Source organism: Hyaena hyaena, unplaced genomic scaffold (assembly GCF_003009895.1).
Source record: "Hyaena hyaena isolate Hyena2069 unplaced genomic scaffold, ASM300989v1 scaffold_96, whole genome shotgun sequence".
NCBI classification, from domain to species: Eukaryota; Metazoa; Chordata; class Mammalia; order Carnivora; family Hyaenidae; genus Hyaena; species Hyaena hyaena.
Window position 1 is genome coordinate 2,838,648 of NW_024080729.1, and position 16,116 is coordinate 2,854,763.

At 40.2% G+C, this 16,116-nt stretch overlaps 1 protein-coding gene across 4 annotated transcripts in view; it reads right to left on the minus strand.

Annotated features, from left to right (window-relative positions):
- The window catches only part of KCTD20 (potassium channel tetramerization domain containing 20), a 37,062-nt gene that overhangs the window by 7,610 nt on the left and 13,336 nt on the right, over positions 1-16,116 (minus strand). For 2 of the 4 annotated variants that reach the window (XM_039235279.1, XM_039235278.1), the window contains 4 exons: positions 7,537-7,742; positions 4,716-4,989; positions 1,854-1,956; positions 1,372-1,492 (listed from right to left, as the gene is read on the minus strand). In XM_039235279.1, the coding sequence (XP_039091210.1) occupies positions 1,372-1,492; positions 1,854-1,956; positions 4,716-4,989; positions 7,537-7,696 (658 nt within the window). In that variant the 5' untranslated portion in view covers positions 7,697-7,742. Of the gene's footprint in view, positions 1-1,371; positions 1,493-1,853; positions 1,957-4,715; positions 4,990-7,536; positions 7,743-16,116 lie in introns of those variants that run through there. The other 2 variants (XM_039235280.1, XM_039235281.1) reach the window with 2 other exon arrangements.

Genomic DNA, 16,116 nt, shown 5'->3' on the forward strand with positions numbered 1-16,116 from the left:
TGAGGTGCTAATTAAGCTGATCTTGTTAAGTGTCTCACATACCATTACTCTTTAACTTCCTCATGCTTAATAATCCCTAAGCTTTCTGAACAAATACACTTCCATTAGCTGTACTACCTCAAACCGTACACATTAATTCTACAAGAGCTACAACTGTCGTTTGGAGATGACTCTTTGTGGTACCTCTTCCGAAGATGCTCTGGACCCCAATGTCATGGAGTCACAGGACCACAGAAGAGGAATAACCTAAGTCTGATGACACCAAGGGACCAGTTCTAAGTGTGTGCTAGACTCAGGAAGGAAACCACAAGTCTAGAGAACTTTATGGAATATGCAGGCAAATGTAACACAAACCTCAAAGAATAGTTTTTAAAATAATTTCAGGAAGGCTAGGAGATAAGAAAATGGCGCTTGTGGTCAATCAGTTCTAATCCCAGCTTTACTGCTTAGAGCTCTGAGCAAGCTAATTTCCAGTCTTCTCATTTGTTACATGGGGTTATATCACCCAGCTTTCAGGGCTAACTTGTTGTAAGAATTAAGCAAGTTCACAGCTATAAAGCACTTAGTAAACAATAATAATTATGACAAAAATAGGGCGCCTGGTTGGCTCAGCTGGTTAAGCATCTGACTTGTGATTTCACCTCAGATCATGATCTCATGGTCCTAGAGATGGAGCCCTGTGTGGGGCCCTGCTTGGGATTCTTTCTCTCTCCCTCTTTTTGCCCCTCCCCTACTTGCTCTCTGTCTCAAAATAAACAAATATTAAGGGGCACTTGGGTGGCTCAGGCAGTTAAAGCATCTGACTTCAGCTCAGGTCATGATCTAACAGTCTGAGTTCAAGCCCCGCACTGGGCTCTGTGCTGACAGCTCAGAGCCTGGAACCCACTTTGGATTCTGTGTCTCCCTCTCCCTCTGTGCCCCCCCCCCCACCCCCGCTTGTGTTCTCTCTCAAAAGTAAGTAGAAAACATTAAAAGAAATTTAAAATTTTTTTTTAAAAAATGATAAAAATAATTCTAAGAATAACCCGGCAAATTTATGCTGTTTGAATTTATGAGGGAAGTCTCACTCATGTCCAAGAATCAGCATCCTTATTTATTTAAAAAATTGAGACGCCAGGTCCTAGGAGGGGAAGCAATTAGCTTGGTGACTCATGGACAAGCTAGATTTAGAACACAACACATGTTCTCTTTTGTTTACTTCCTCACTGCTTTGAAGCATGGGAGGAGGGAAGGGGTCAGTATCACAGTATCTGCCTCTGCAGAGGATTTTCAATTTAGGCTTAAAACTCTAGTAATAAAAAGTATCAGTCAATTTCAAGCAAACTGAAAGTCCAGGTGCTCAAATGCAGCTGGGAGTGCTCCTGTACTCACTCAGATCTTGACATCGGATAGTGTTGAAGTCAAAGTTAATGCAGAGATAATCGCATGTATCTCTAAGGTCTGGAATAGAGATGCCATCTGGACAATTAATGATACCAGTTTTGTAATAATCCTGTAAATAGATTAAAAATGAGAAATGTAGGCAAAGAACAAGAAAATTACCTCTTCAACCCTCTGTTCATTCCTGGTTCTGTTAAACTGATAGGATACTAGAACTACCACCCAGCTGGCCCACTTAGCAGCTAGCCAAGTGGCTGGTGGCTCTCCTGGCAAGTGTAATCGCCACTTGATACCTGACTGAGCTCGATACCGGACAGGTGAGAAACACTTAAAAGTTAGCACAATAGAAAATAAAGAGGGAAAGGGCAATAACGGAACTCCAGACCCGAAAGTCCCAATCGGATGGAGATCTCAAGGCTTCCGACCATGCCTGCCCCTGGGGAAGAGGAAGGAACAAAAAGGTTCCTACACACCAGCACCGTTCGAAATACAGTTGCACTGATTCCTTCAGCAATCTCATACTCTCCCTTCTCATTGGGCCGGGTGAAGTTGTATTCTCTTCCTGGTCCAAACATTCTGAAAGACACCAGGCAACAATGTTACCATCTGCAGTCCAGCTGGGTTCTTCACAGAGGAGACTGCCCCCTTTACACCTCACTCGGGAAGACTCACGTTCCCATAGTTTTTAAAACTCATAAATTACATACACAGTGGTGGGACCCAGCCCCTCTTGAGAAGCTCCCTCCAGAGAGAAAACATGGCAGCAATCGCTTTCAGCATTTGGGTGCAAGGAGAAATGAAGCAGCAAGTCCTCCAGGTGTACCTGTGGTGCTTCTGGGATTTCACGCTGGGAAATCTCTGGAGTGGGTGAGGGTTGCCTCTCCAGCCCTCCCAGCACCGAGGAACCTGCCTACACACCGCCAGCTCAAGACCACAGTGTGTCTCACGCTCCTGACCTCTGTTTCCTTCCTCCCTTGATGACCATCATCTAGTACGCCAGTATCCGTATTTCTCAGTTTTGCTGTTCAACATCTAATGTGATCGGTGAATCCGTAGTAGTAGGTGCAGATGTTAAAGTTCTCCCTTTGCTGGTACATCGTAATGCTGGAGTTCTGGGTGCGATGCCCCTCTTCAATCCAAGGACTAGCTCTAGTGATGGTCAGGTCAAGTAGGCCGGGGCGGTAGTAATTAGGCTCATCAGTGGTTTGACATAGTTCAGGGGGGGTCTGCTCTGTGCATGAACTCAGGGGTCATGAGGGAACAGGGAAATCTTACTTTTTCTTACTCCTCTTTTCCCATCCTCCCGCCCTCCAGTAAAACTGGCCCCAGGACTTCACCACTCCCACTGCACATCTGAGCTGTGGAATGGGAAACCAGAGTGAGGGACAGGGCGGGCAGGCAGGATCTACAGCCAGCCTGATAGGAGTTTCCAATTGGGCCTCACTGCCATTTCCTTCCTTAATCTGCTGTTCAACGTTCAAAACTGTTATCCTCCACCCTAAACTGGCTGCTTTTCAAAGATCTGAAAAAGGCTCCAAATCACATGCTTTTCAAACCACTACGCCATACAGAAGAAATCCATCTTGATAAGTGTCTTCAAAGAATGGTGACATTTTTCTGGAACATTCTGGTTGAAGTCTAGCCAAGACAGCTATGAATCAAAATAGTGAACATGCCATGTAATCCTCCCCTATCTATCATCAGCAGGACCTAAACTCAGAGTTATCTATCTGGTAGTGACATGGATTAACACTAATCCCTTCGCAGTCTCTCAGCCTGTCCCCCTTGTGACTACTGGCCCACGTCTGTAAGTCACTGCCCAGGCTTATGCACACTGTATGTAACCTCAGGACAGGGCAAACCTAAGTAACTCTCAGAACAGAGAACTTCAGCTGACCTGGCTGATGAACCACCTCGATAAAGAACCAGAGCCTCTGGTCATGGAACAACTGATTCCGAGATTCAAAGAAAGGGCGTCACCCAAGTATCTATTAATCTAGTACCCAGAAAATGCTTGCTTGCTTCTCGTGATCACTACTTTCAGAGGCAATCTATCTCAAAGAGCCAGCCTGTGCTGAGGGAACACTAACACGGACTTGGAAGGTGGGGGAGGGGAGAGCACAAGTGTACTGACACCAAGACTGAGGACAGGAAGTCAAGCCTGATAAACTACAGGGCCAATTTGGAAAATGTGTTAATATTCTAGTTGCATTTTTGTTCTAGTTAAATTCAGATGTCTGAGAAATATACAAGTTTGGTTCTGGTCAAAAATGGATCATCATGAATCCGTATGTATATGTTCAAATATAAATATATTTGTATAGCTGGATTCCATTTAGTCTAAAACAACAAATGAGTGTGGTCCATTTTGATTTCTACATCAAAGTCTTGAGTGAGGTTCGATCTTTACATAAGATCTACTTTGAAGTAGATGAAAACCCTCAAAAGCCAAGTGTTTGTATGTATACACGAGTTTGTTTTTACTCTTATCCCAATCCGCTCTTCCTCATGTTAAAGTCTGTGGTTAGCCAGAAAGAGAATCTCCTAACTCCCAGCCCAGGCTCTAAGAATAATTTCTGGACAGTGCTCCTCCTTGGGAGGCTCTTTCCATTTCCTAAGCTCTAACCCTAAAATGCTGGAGTCAGGAGATGGTAAGACTATAGTCTAAAAGCAGCAGACAGAGTGGAACACAAAGAGAGCACAAACACAAAACAACAAAACAGCCAGATAGAAAGATTTGGCTTTGGAAAACCTGAATGGTGATGGAGGCATTAGAAAATGACAGCACAACCCTGCTGCCAAGCATAATGGTTAATGGTTGGCAGACAAAACACTCTTTGGTAAAATGCCTTTGTTCTTATGTCGTGTGGAACACGTCTAATTCTATCTTTTATTAAAGACAAAAGGAAAAAAAAACACAACTTAGATCTCACCTTAACTCTAGATCTTTGATGTGGAACTCGGAGAAGATTATTACTTTCGTGAGTATACAAACTATGGATAATAGAAATCAGGTTGACTTCTGCTCTAGAGTGAGTTTATTGAGGACTAGGGAATGAGATTCAGAGATAATTTTCCATAGTTCAAACTGACTGCACTCCCTTTTGTGGGGGCTCATTTTACTCTACTGGCTTTGTAAAGAAATTAAGTACATACCCAAATCATCAAAAGATATAAGGTTTTTTTACAAGCTTGCCCTCCCTGTCTCTCAAAAATATGAAGGCAGGAAAAAAAGCAATCAGTGCTTCTTTTCCTCATTCTAGTGCAAGATAAACAGCAGGTATTTCTCCTCAGAGAGAACAGAGTGAATTTGGAAGGAAATCATCATCAATTACCTTCCCAACATGGTATCCGGATGAGCAGTGAAAATTTGTGGATTCACAACAAAACGTGTGCCATCTACAAGAAGTGTCACTTTCTCTGGCGCCTGGGAATGAACGTTACTGCCAAAGCCCACAGTGCTGTTTCCAAATCGTTCTGGAGCCATAAAGGGTTCATGGTTCCGTTTATTCCCATTTTGGAAGCAGGAGCCTTTGATGTCTTCAGGAAGTGGCATTATGTGAGGGAACTGAAGATTTGCTGGCTGAGAGGCATAGTCAAGTGAAAGGTCTAAAAGATCATACAAACAAACCAAAATAACTTGACAGCAAAAAGGCTTGGGGGGGGGGAATAAACCTGCTCTTCTTAAAACAACAAAACAAAACAAAAAAACCCCAATACCCGCCCCCTGAAATTTTTAGGTGGTCACAAGCAAAAAACTCTTGCCTCAAACAAATAATGGAAAAATAAACTAGAGACTCATACTGGACCACCCTGAGCTTTTTTCCAGGTTTGTATGTTGGGGAGGAGAGAATGAAGGGAGTAATGCCCACATTTTATAATCAAATGATTTTAAAACTGTAAAGTAAACTACGTGCATGGCTTAAAAAAATTTAAACACGAAAGAATGTCTGTGGACAACCAGCAAGGCCCTACCACACTCCATGCCCTCCTCTGTTTTCTTTCACAGAGGCAATCACTTTTTACTTCTGTTTCCACTTCTAGCTCTAAATAATACGATTATGTTTCCTGTTTTTTTTTTTTTAAGGAAACTGCTGCCTCTGTGTGCAGAAAGCATTCATTTTTCACATTCAAAAATTTCTAAATGTTTCTAAATTTTACTTCCCAAAGGGATGATAGTCTCTAATTGTCTAATTCATTACTTTTGCTAGAAAGTCACATAAAAATGTATTTTCACTATGCACAGAAGGATCCTAATTGCCAACACCATTTTTTGAATAGGCAAGTCTTGCTCTCAGCAGAAAGGTTCCAGTGCAAGTGGCCTTGGGTTAGAATTCATTCCCGGAACATCAGTTTTCTGTCCTAGTTTCACCAAAGAGCTGTTTTCTTTACATAATTTAATTTTCTAAACCTTGTTCATTTCTCTAAAATGAAAATAATGTTCACTCTACCTCCCTCATAGGATTATTTTATCAACTGAAATGAATTAAAGTATGTGAGAGCACTTCAAAGTGTGTTAATACTGTATCATGCAAAAAAGGCTTAAAACTAAATGCTGTAGCTGAAATCTGGACATACACAGAAGAATATCAGGGGAAGTACTTATAAAGGATTACTATAGGATTCTTTTAAATTGGCAGTTCTCCTAACGTAAGTTAAAAAAAATTTTTTAAGGAAAAATTTCAAACATACCAAAACAGAGTTAACAATATGCATATCCTGACACCTAGATTGGATAAGCTTAATTAACACTTCTACATTTTCTTCAAATGTCCCATTCCTCACGTACTTTAAGTTTGTACACAATAATTCATTAACATGATTACTGTCCATGACCTATAGGATTTGGAGCACTTAGATAACCAAATAAATTGTGAGCTAGAGAACACTCACTTCCCCATACTTCCCCACGACACCCTGCCAACTACATTTGCTTCTAGAGGAAAGGAAACCAAAATCTCGATCAAAAACGTATTAAGGATTCACATCCTACACTTTTGCCAAATTTTCAGTGTGGCCCTGTGTTTGCATATCAAGAGCCAAACTTCACACAATCCACAGGCAAGCTTATAGCAAGAAACACTTTACTCACCAAGACTAGCTTTCGCATTCAAAGTGCCTTTCTAAAAAACCAATTCAGATTTTTAGAACGCAGATTGTTAGAACTCCCGCCCCCCCCAGCAATGAAGCAATTCAATTTGGGCGGATTCCTGAAGGACACCGCAAGCTCCTCCCAGCATAAATGAGACAGTAGGAGGAGAGACTCGCTGCACCAATTCCCCGGAATGGTACACTCTAGGACAGGAGGCATGCTCTGCTCTGCTGGCAGCTGACCTATCTAGAAGAGCATGGCCCTGCTCAGAAAGGCACAGGTTCAAATCTCAGTCCCCTACCTCCTAGCAGTGTGAACCAGAACAAGTTTCCTAAGCTTCTGAAGCCTGTTTCCTCAGCTATACAAGGATTAATCAAAGCAGGGACGAGCAAACTTTCTGTAAAGGCCAGAAAGTAAATATTCTGGGCTTTGTGGGCCATGGTCTCTGGCATTGTAGCAGAAAAGGAGCCAAAGGCCATATGTAAACAAATAGGCCTCATGTAAACAAGATGGCTATTATTTAAAAAAATTTACAAAAAACAGGCAATGGTCTAGATTTGCTACCCTTTATTAAAAAAAAAAAAAAAGTAAAGTTCCTAGCACAGTGAGCGCTCAATAAACAGTAGTTGTTATCATTAGTGTTGCCACTGTCTTTATCAAACATTAAGAAGAGCCTAACAGTTTATCAAGAGCCTGCACATCCATTAACTAAAAAGTCTTTTGGTCTCGTGAAGATGATTAATATCCGTTTTCCAGATTAAGAAACCAAGGCTCAGAAAGATTAAGGAGCTCATCCATGGTTATAGATGATTGTAGCAGAGCTAGAATTTGAATTTGTCTTCTGACTCCTAATCCATGACAATTTCTCTTATACTATCATTTCCATGTTAGATGTCCTAGACTGATTAAGTGGAGATTTTTCATGATGGTCATCTTTACAGAACTGTGACGTCTGTAAGCTAAGCCAATCAGCTGGATATTTTCTTTAGTAAAGCCTTCTGGGGAGAGTGGGTGCTCAGATGTGGGAAAGCCCTCCAAATGAAGTCAAGATCTAAGCGTCATACCATCGCTCCTGGGGCTGAGAGGATAAGTAAGGTTCTGAAGACCAGAAGAAGCCGGGCTATTTGTTTCTTTCTCTTGTGCTGCAGCTGGGCTTTCATCTGTTAGGCAGCCAGCCTCCTGCCGCAATAACCTGTCGCTCTCACTGCCACGGTGAACATTCATCCTTGGATTCTGTATCCTGAGCTGTCTGCTTGACCAGAAAAAAATCCTGGAAGACAGGAATATGCAGGATTTAGAAGGCTCTCAAAACAGGTTTCCAAGGACTTCCAAGGCAAGAAAGCCAAATTAGAGAACTCACCAAAAGCTCTCAGTCTTGTTCTGAGAAGAAATGACATCTTCAACATTTCTATAATTTTATATTGACAGGAAATGAACTTATTTAAATGGTCTTTATCAAATCATGAAGAATATAAGAATGTTGATAAACTTGTTACTTGGGTAATTTTAAGCTGTATCCAAAAACAGAGATCAAATCCACAATTCTGGCCACAATCTTGACTGATTCTACAATAATTTGGTGGTGTTTATAATCACAGACACAAAAGAGGGGAAGAATCCAACTGGCCAAATAAAGAAAACCTGCCCATATATCAAAAACCATTGAGACACATACGTTCCTGCAACAATTAAAAACTAGGAAACAATCAACAACCATCATACTCATGGGAGAGAAGAAACAAGAAGTCACCCGCCCTAAAAAAAAGCAAAATTTGACTTACAGTGCTCAAGTTCTTCTTTATGAAGTTCTTTCTTTCACTTTCTGTACCTTATCCTCAACCCTAGCCCCCACCTCAAAATTCCATGAAGAGGTCACTGGTGATAAGGCCAACTGTCCCCCAAGCGGTGCAGTCATGACAAAGAACACGTAATGAGCTACTGCCATGTGTAAGGCTGATCAGGCAGAAATGTGTGTGTGTGTGTATGTTTGCACATGCACGTGGGGGGGGGGGTGGAGCGTTCAAGAGGCTTCATACTTCCAGATAATCATGCTCTGCAGCCCCTCCATCCTTGGAGGATGCCTAGCTGCTCGGAACATTTCTGAAGTTCACCCTGTTTATTAGCACTTTTGATTTATACTGATTTCCACTTGGTGTTCTGGTAAAGAATCCTCTAATATCACTACCAATTTTTATGCAAATGGACTGCATGCTAACGAGTTCAGGAAGAAGTTAGGCCACTAAAGGCAGTAACATGTAGAGGTTATAACAGATCCCCAGGGACTGGTAAAGTCAAATAAAACCGCCACTGCTCTCAGGTTTGACTCAGAAAGGTCAAAATCAGGTCTACAGAACAGGATTAAGAAAATGATACAGAACTGGAAACAGCATTATTGCCAACAATGGAAAGACCAAAAGGGGGTTTGCCTCTGTAAGCTTAACAGGTTTTGAATGGCAGCGTTTCCCTCAGCAGGACAGATTAACTGCTTCTCAGCTCTTCCACTAGTGGCTCAAGAACCAAGTTCAAACTTCTCTTTGTTGCTCTCCTAAAGAACTCTTGGACCAAACACAATAAGCTGGAATCTCTCTCTTGAGAATTTGCACAGACTACACTGTATAAATTACTTCATTTATTCCTTAAAATGTGTGAATAGTCACGTTATTATGGAATAGTTTGAAAACAGTTTCTTCCTAGTCTGTGGAATCAGGGCTCAAAATGCAGTTTAACTTGTATACAATGGATTGAATTAATATACAGAGAGATGGAACTGATACTTAGCAAGTTAGGCATCTCCAATGAGGGAAAAGTAGCCCTCTCAGCACTTAACAGGCATTTTACTTGTATTTAATTTTTATTACAAATAATATGTGAATATTTCCCTTCTTAAAAAGGATGCTTTGATCATCATCCCCAATCCCAATCACTTCTCCATATCACAACTTGCTTGGTATGAATCCTTTTGACTTTATAAAATGAATTTATACTCTACAGATATGCTGGTAAAGGCATATGGTTGTAAAAGAACACACAAACTGGGGCACCTGGGTCTCAGTTGGTTGGGTGTCCGACTTCGGCTCAGGTCATGATCTCACGGTTCGTGGGTTCGGGCCCCGCGTCGGGCTCTGTGCTGCCAGCTAGTTCGGAGACTGGGGCTGCTTCGGATTCTGTGTCTCCCTCTCTCTCTGACCCTCCCCTTCTCACACTGTCTCTCTCTCTCAGAAATAAATTGAAAAAAAAACCAAAAAACAAAAAACACACAAACTACGTACGATGCATGCATCATTCTCATTCTGTAATGCTGGAATGTTTCTCTAAATTAGTGTTCTTGAGATGCATCCATGTTGAAAGATCAAGATTTGGTTCATTTTGTTATTATTTTTTTTTTTAGAGAGAGAGGATGAAAGCCCCAGTGGGGGAAGGGGCAGAGGGAGAGAGGAAAGGTGGGGGAAGAGAGAGAAAGAGAATGAATGGATGGATGGATGGATGAATGAATGAATATAGAGCATGGAACCTGATGCAGGCTTGATACCACAACCCTGGGATAATGATCTGAGCCGAAATCAAGAGTCAGATGCTCAGCCGACTAAGTCACCCAGGTGCCCCAGTTCCTTCTTAACTGCTGTAAAACTGTCTGATTCCACTCTCCTACCCATGAATATTTAAGCTGTTTTTTTTTTTAAGGTTTATTCTTTTTTTTTTTTTTTTTTTGAGAGCCTGAGAGAGAGAGCCAGACTGTAAGTATGGGAGGGGCAGAGAGAGCGGGAGGGAGATATCCAGAATCCGAAGCAGGCTCCAGGCTCCGAGCTGTTAGCAAAGAGCCCAATGCGGGGCTCAAACTCAGAACGAGATCATGATCTGAGCCAAAGTCAGTTGCCTAATCAACTGAGCCACCTAGGCGCCCCTAAGCAGTTTCTTACTTAACTAGTGCAAACAATGCTTCAACGAACAAGATTATACTATGGAACTCCAAGAAAGGATCTAGTTACAGTCTTCTCACGAATGTATTTGGAGTCAGAACTCCCTTTTTCAAGAAATCATCTCAGGATTAATGCTTAGTGGCACACACTAAGAAATTACCTAATGCAACATTTCCCAAAGCCTCCAATGAATGAATTCCTCTAGAATCCTAGAACAACAGAACAAAACACTCTTAAACCTTGCAACCTGAAAAGTTACCTGACACCAAATTCTTCAACATACATCAGAGCAACCACTTTAAGCACAGTACTACGCCCCTTCCAGGACTGGTGCTTCACTCAACTTTGAATTTATTTCAGTGCCTATCATGGTTCAATCCTGTAACCATCCCCCAAATGAATCTTGGTCCTTAGAACAGATCTAAGGAAAAAGAAAAGAAAAAATAAATAAGCAAAGCAGTTCAATAATATAGTCTCTATTGTTACAAAACTATCTTTAGTCAAAACACAGTCCTAAAAGTCAGAGCAACATATAATTACGAAAACTAAAGGATCATGACACCCCTGGCATACTTAACAGTAAATGAAGAGACTGCTTCAGAAAAGAACTAGGAGTCAGAAATGTATTAATAATGGAATTCAAACTATATACCCACTAAGCAGAGAAAAGTTAACATCCAGCAAGCCATATGAAGTTTCACTTCCACACAGTATGTCAAAGCATTTTTATACACTGTAAAGAGCTACGCAAATATATTTATTATTTAGATCACAGACCTCGCATGAAGGCCCAATCTTTGCTAAGTCTTGATTTTGCTGACATGGAACAGCAAAACCTTAAACATCATTATCTCCCATCTTGGGAAATTTACATACAATCTTTAATAGGGGACTTATCGCCACATATTCCTAGCACCTTAAAATGGACACAACAGTTTCTCCCTAGAACATAATCATCTCGAGTATTAATCCACAATAACCTCTAGATACTAGAGGTTACTAGATACTAGGTCTATGTATTTTCTTCTTACTTGCAATTTCCTCTATTTCTGAAGAATATAGGATAATTACACGGATCACTGTGCCATTAAATTCAGTATCTTGCCACTGAACTATTCAGTCTTTTAAAATCGAGCTGTAAGCTGGTTAGGGGCAAACAACCCTAACATGGATCCATTTCAAAAGCATAATGCTTTCAGACTGTTAATGGTACAAAGGTATCATTTTTTTTTTTTTTTTTTTTTTGAGAGCATGAAACCACGTGTGTGCAAGCATGAGAGAGGCAGAGAGGAGACAGAGAATCCCAGGCAGGCTCTGCATTTTCAGTGCAGAAGCCCAACAGGGGCTCAGTCTCATAAACCAGGAGATCATGACCTGAGCTGAAATCAAGAGTCAGACTTAACCAGACTGAGTCACTCAGGCACCCCACAAGAGTATGGTCTTTTAAAAGGCAGTGTCTTTTTTTTTTTTTTTTTTTTTTACTTTAGAGTAAGCTGGGTGGTGATGAGAAGGTAGGATACCACAGAATTTGCTACATAAACCAATCTACCCTTCATCTGTACTCTACAAATCAGATTTAGAAAGTAATTATATCTTTGCCAAATCTTGGGTTCCAAACAAATCCCAGTCTTTTCTGTCTGTTCTTATGTAAAAACCACTGCATTCCTTTAACTATTTTAATCACCTATCATTGACTTTGATCTAGTTACCTTATGTTTCTCATAACTCTGCTAATGTTTTCTATTCAAGGTGAACACGTTTTCCATTTTGGTTCACATATATTCATTCACAGGTGATAGCCAGCAGGGTAATAGTGTCTCAAGTGTCTACACAATCACCTTCTAAGATATTATTAACTGGTAGCAAAGAGGCTGCCATTTTCAGAATGTATTCTGGGTATATATATATTTTTTCCAAAGTTTTTATTATCTATTTTGAGAGAACGAGAGAGTGAGAGAGCGTGAGCGAGTGCAAGCTCGGGGAGGGGCACAAAGAGAGGAAGAGACAGAGAATCCCAAGCAGGCTCTGCACTGTGAGTGCAGAGCTGAATGCGGGGCTTGAACTCATGAACCACGAGATCATGACTTGAGCTTAAGTCAAGAGTCAGACACTTAACCGACTGAGCCACCCAGACACCGCCTCCGGGTATATATATTTTTAAACAAATTCTACTGAACCTTTTCTGTCATGTTCTATTCACTCCCTTTCCAAGTACAACCCTAATGTTCTAATCTCAGAAGAAATTCAGTCTTCTATTTAAGGCCTTCCAGTTTTCCTTTCTCCAGATTATTTCTAAAGATACTGAATAAGACCATTCCAGAATTAAGCCCATATAAAATCCATTCTTAGCATTCTAAATACCAGATCTGGTTTTCCTGCAATGTTTCTCAACCCATAATAATTTAGCTGTTTACACGAGCAAAGAAAGAGACCCCGGTTAGTACATTATTTCCACTGGGTCCTCCCTTCAAATGTAATTTGGGCAGACTGCTGAGGCATGAATAACTTCTTAGAGATCTCTAGCTACATACATTTCTTTCCAAGTATGATCTTCCATTATGACTCTACTTTTTATAACTGTGGCCCTGTGCAGGTTCCTAAATCAGAGTCTCAACTTCCTCACTTGTCAGAAAGGAAATAACTGTTAACCACACAGGGTTGATATAAGGAGTAAAATAAGTGCTTAGTACAATGCCTGGCATGTAACATTCAATAAATGTTGATTATTGTTTTATTCCCAAATCAGGGAGTCTACAAAGAAATTTTACAAACCTAATCTTATTTGGAAGTGAAACAACCCCAGGAGAGTTACTTTAATTATCCTCACTCAAATTGTGGGGTGGGGATGCAAATCAACCTTTAGAGATGTTAGCAATTTGCCTCAAATCCTAACTCTAGCTAAGAGGCAAAGGTGGATGCTAACTTAGGTTCTTGGATTCCCATATTCTTTCCATCCAATCATACTGCTTCCCCCGAACCATCTTGCCTTTCATCTATGACTGACTACAGAACTACTGTTACAAATGAAAGAGAAAGCCAGTAATATCCAGGGTCATAGCTGCTGTTCTTGCCCTGTAGGAGTTATGGTAGTAATGTAAGAATGCTGTGACACAATGGTTATATTTTTCTATGAAATAGCGTTATTAGTATTTCACTACATATAAAAGCCATAAGTACTCACTGAAAAAATTTCAGTCAATGTAGAAAAATATAAATACTTTAAAAATCAACAAAGCTGTGGTAAACTCTTTGCACATGTTATCTCTGGGCATCTCCCCACAATATTCTTGGAATAAACTCCTATAAGTAAAACTGATATGGAAAAAGGTAAACAATTTTTAAGTTTTGATAGGTACTGCCAGACTGTCCTCGGTAAAGATGCCAGTTTATGCTCTTTCCAGCAGCACAGAGCATCCATTCTCCAGAACCCTGCTAATACTGTTTCAGTTTTCTTCGTCTTTGCTGATCTGATAAATTACATTAAAATGAGCTATCATAGTTCACTTAGTTATTTTCATCAATACTTCTAAAATTTCACCTTTGAAAGCCTTAAAAGTTTTGGGTGTGTAGGGAAAGACAACCATGGTGGGTAGGTATTAGGTAATAGCTGTGATTTACTCATATCCAGTTTGTCAAGCTGGACTAGAATCACTGGATGTTTTCCAAAACTTGCTCTCTTCCCCCTGCAAGTGTGTGAGCACAAGGTATAATCATACAAGACCACCCACAAAATAAGCAAAACAGGTGCTGGCTTTGGCTTCATTATTAACTAGCCATGTCACCAAAACATTCTATAAGCTTCATGGTTTCCATCCATAAAAACAGAGGATGATATCTGCCATTACTGTTAGACAAACTTTTCTCAAATAGGATGCACGGAAAAGCTCTCAAAAAAAAAAAAAATCACAAAACACTATACAAAAGGCAGGTGATAAATGTGGAGACTGGTGTTAATCTCCCTTATACAACTGCATAGCTAGCATTTTTCAGCTCCCTAAGCTCATCATACTCACCCCCCCCCCCCACTTTTAAATACACTTACTATGTCCTGACTCTTGTATGGTTCTATTGACTTCAGTTACCTTCTCAGTTACCTTTCTCATTTTAATTCAGTGAAATGACAACATATTGTGTTTCTGGGATTCTACAAATTATTTTTTGCCTCCGTTGCCTCACTTCATTTGCACTTGACCTTCTGTGTCTTTCCATTTTTCTCCTCAGGAAGATACCACATCTTCCTCTTCTACTAGCAAACTGTCTTTTCTTTAGCTTTTTTAGTCCTGCAGAACTTTAAAAAAGACAATAATCCTGCACTCAGGTAATACAGGTTTATCGTTTTTGGCAGAAAATACTGAAAAGACAAAAACCTCCCATAATTCATCTTCCAGACTTTCCTAATATTTTATTTTTCACAATTTGAAATTCTGTAAATACTATGCTGCATTTCTCAACGTAACATGATTTTGGCTTCATGTCAATAATCACACTCTTACATCATTCTCAATGGTACATATAATTTGGTTATACCAACTTTCACTCAACTGACTTTGTGTTTGTTTCTTTTTTTATAATCTTTAACCCATATAGAATTTGTTTTGCATATAGCATGAGATGTGGATTTACTAAAATTCAAATTAACTGCCTTAAGGTATTCTGAAGAGTCAGTTTTTTCCATTCTGATTTGAGGTGTCACCTTCATCAAACACTAACACATAATAATAAATGCTTGACCTGGTTTTACACTCTGTTCCACTGATTCAGCTATTTCTGTGCCAAGGTCATGTAGAATTTCAGTTTAACAATCTTGCCATCATTTTTCTGTCACTTATCTAGAAGTTCCAAAATGATATTTTTTGTTAACAGGGAAATTTTTTCTTGGGATTTAAAAAATTATGTCGTAACTACTTATATTTTTTCTTCAATGAGTAACATATTTAATTAGTTTAGAATTACTGTGAAAGAGTCCTAGAACATTACATTTAATGAATAGCAGTTGCACACAGATTCTCTGTACTAGTTTGTTACCTAGAATGTAGCTTTGTTCCTTTTTTTTTTTAAAGATTTTATTTTATTTTTTTAATGTTTATTTATTTTTGAGAGAGAAAGAGCAAGCAGGGGAGGGTCAGAGAGAAAGGGAGAGAGAATCCCAAGCAGGCTCCGCAATGTCAGAGCAGAGCCCAACACGGGGCTTGAACCCATGAATTGTGAGATCATGACCAGAGCCTAAAATCAAGAGTCAGATGCTTAGCTGACTGAGCCACCCAAGTATTTTTTAAGCAATCTCTACACCCAGTGTGGGGCTCGAACACACAACCCCGAGATCAAGAGTCACATGTTCCACCAACTGAGCCAGCTAGGTGCCCTTGTTTGTTCTTTTATTATAGGAAGTAAAAATCTGCTTTACCTAAAAAGATTACTGCCATAACTCATTCCAATGGAGTATTAAAAATGTTTGGATAACTGAAACTATTTTTTTTTTTTTAATGTTTTATTTATTTCTAGGAGAGAGAGAGAGACAGCGTGAGCAGGGGAGGGTCAGAGAGAGAGGGAGTCATAGACTCTGAAACAGGCTCCAGGCTCTGGGCTGGCAGCACAGAGCCCGACGCGGGGCTCGAACCCACGAACCGCGAGATCATGACCTAAGCGAAAGTCGGATGCTTAACCGACTAAGCCACCCAGGCGCCCCTGGATAACTGAAACTATTAACACAAGTAATTTTGCTGTTTA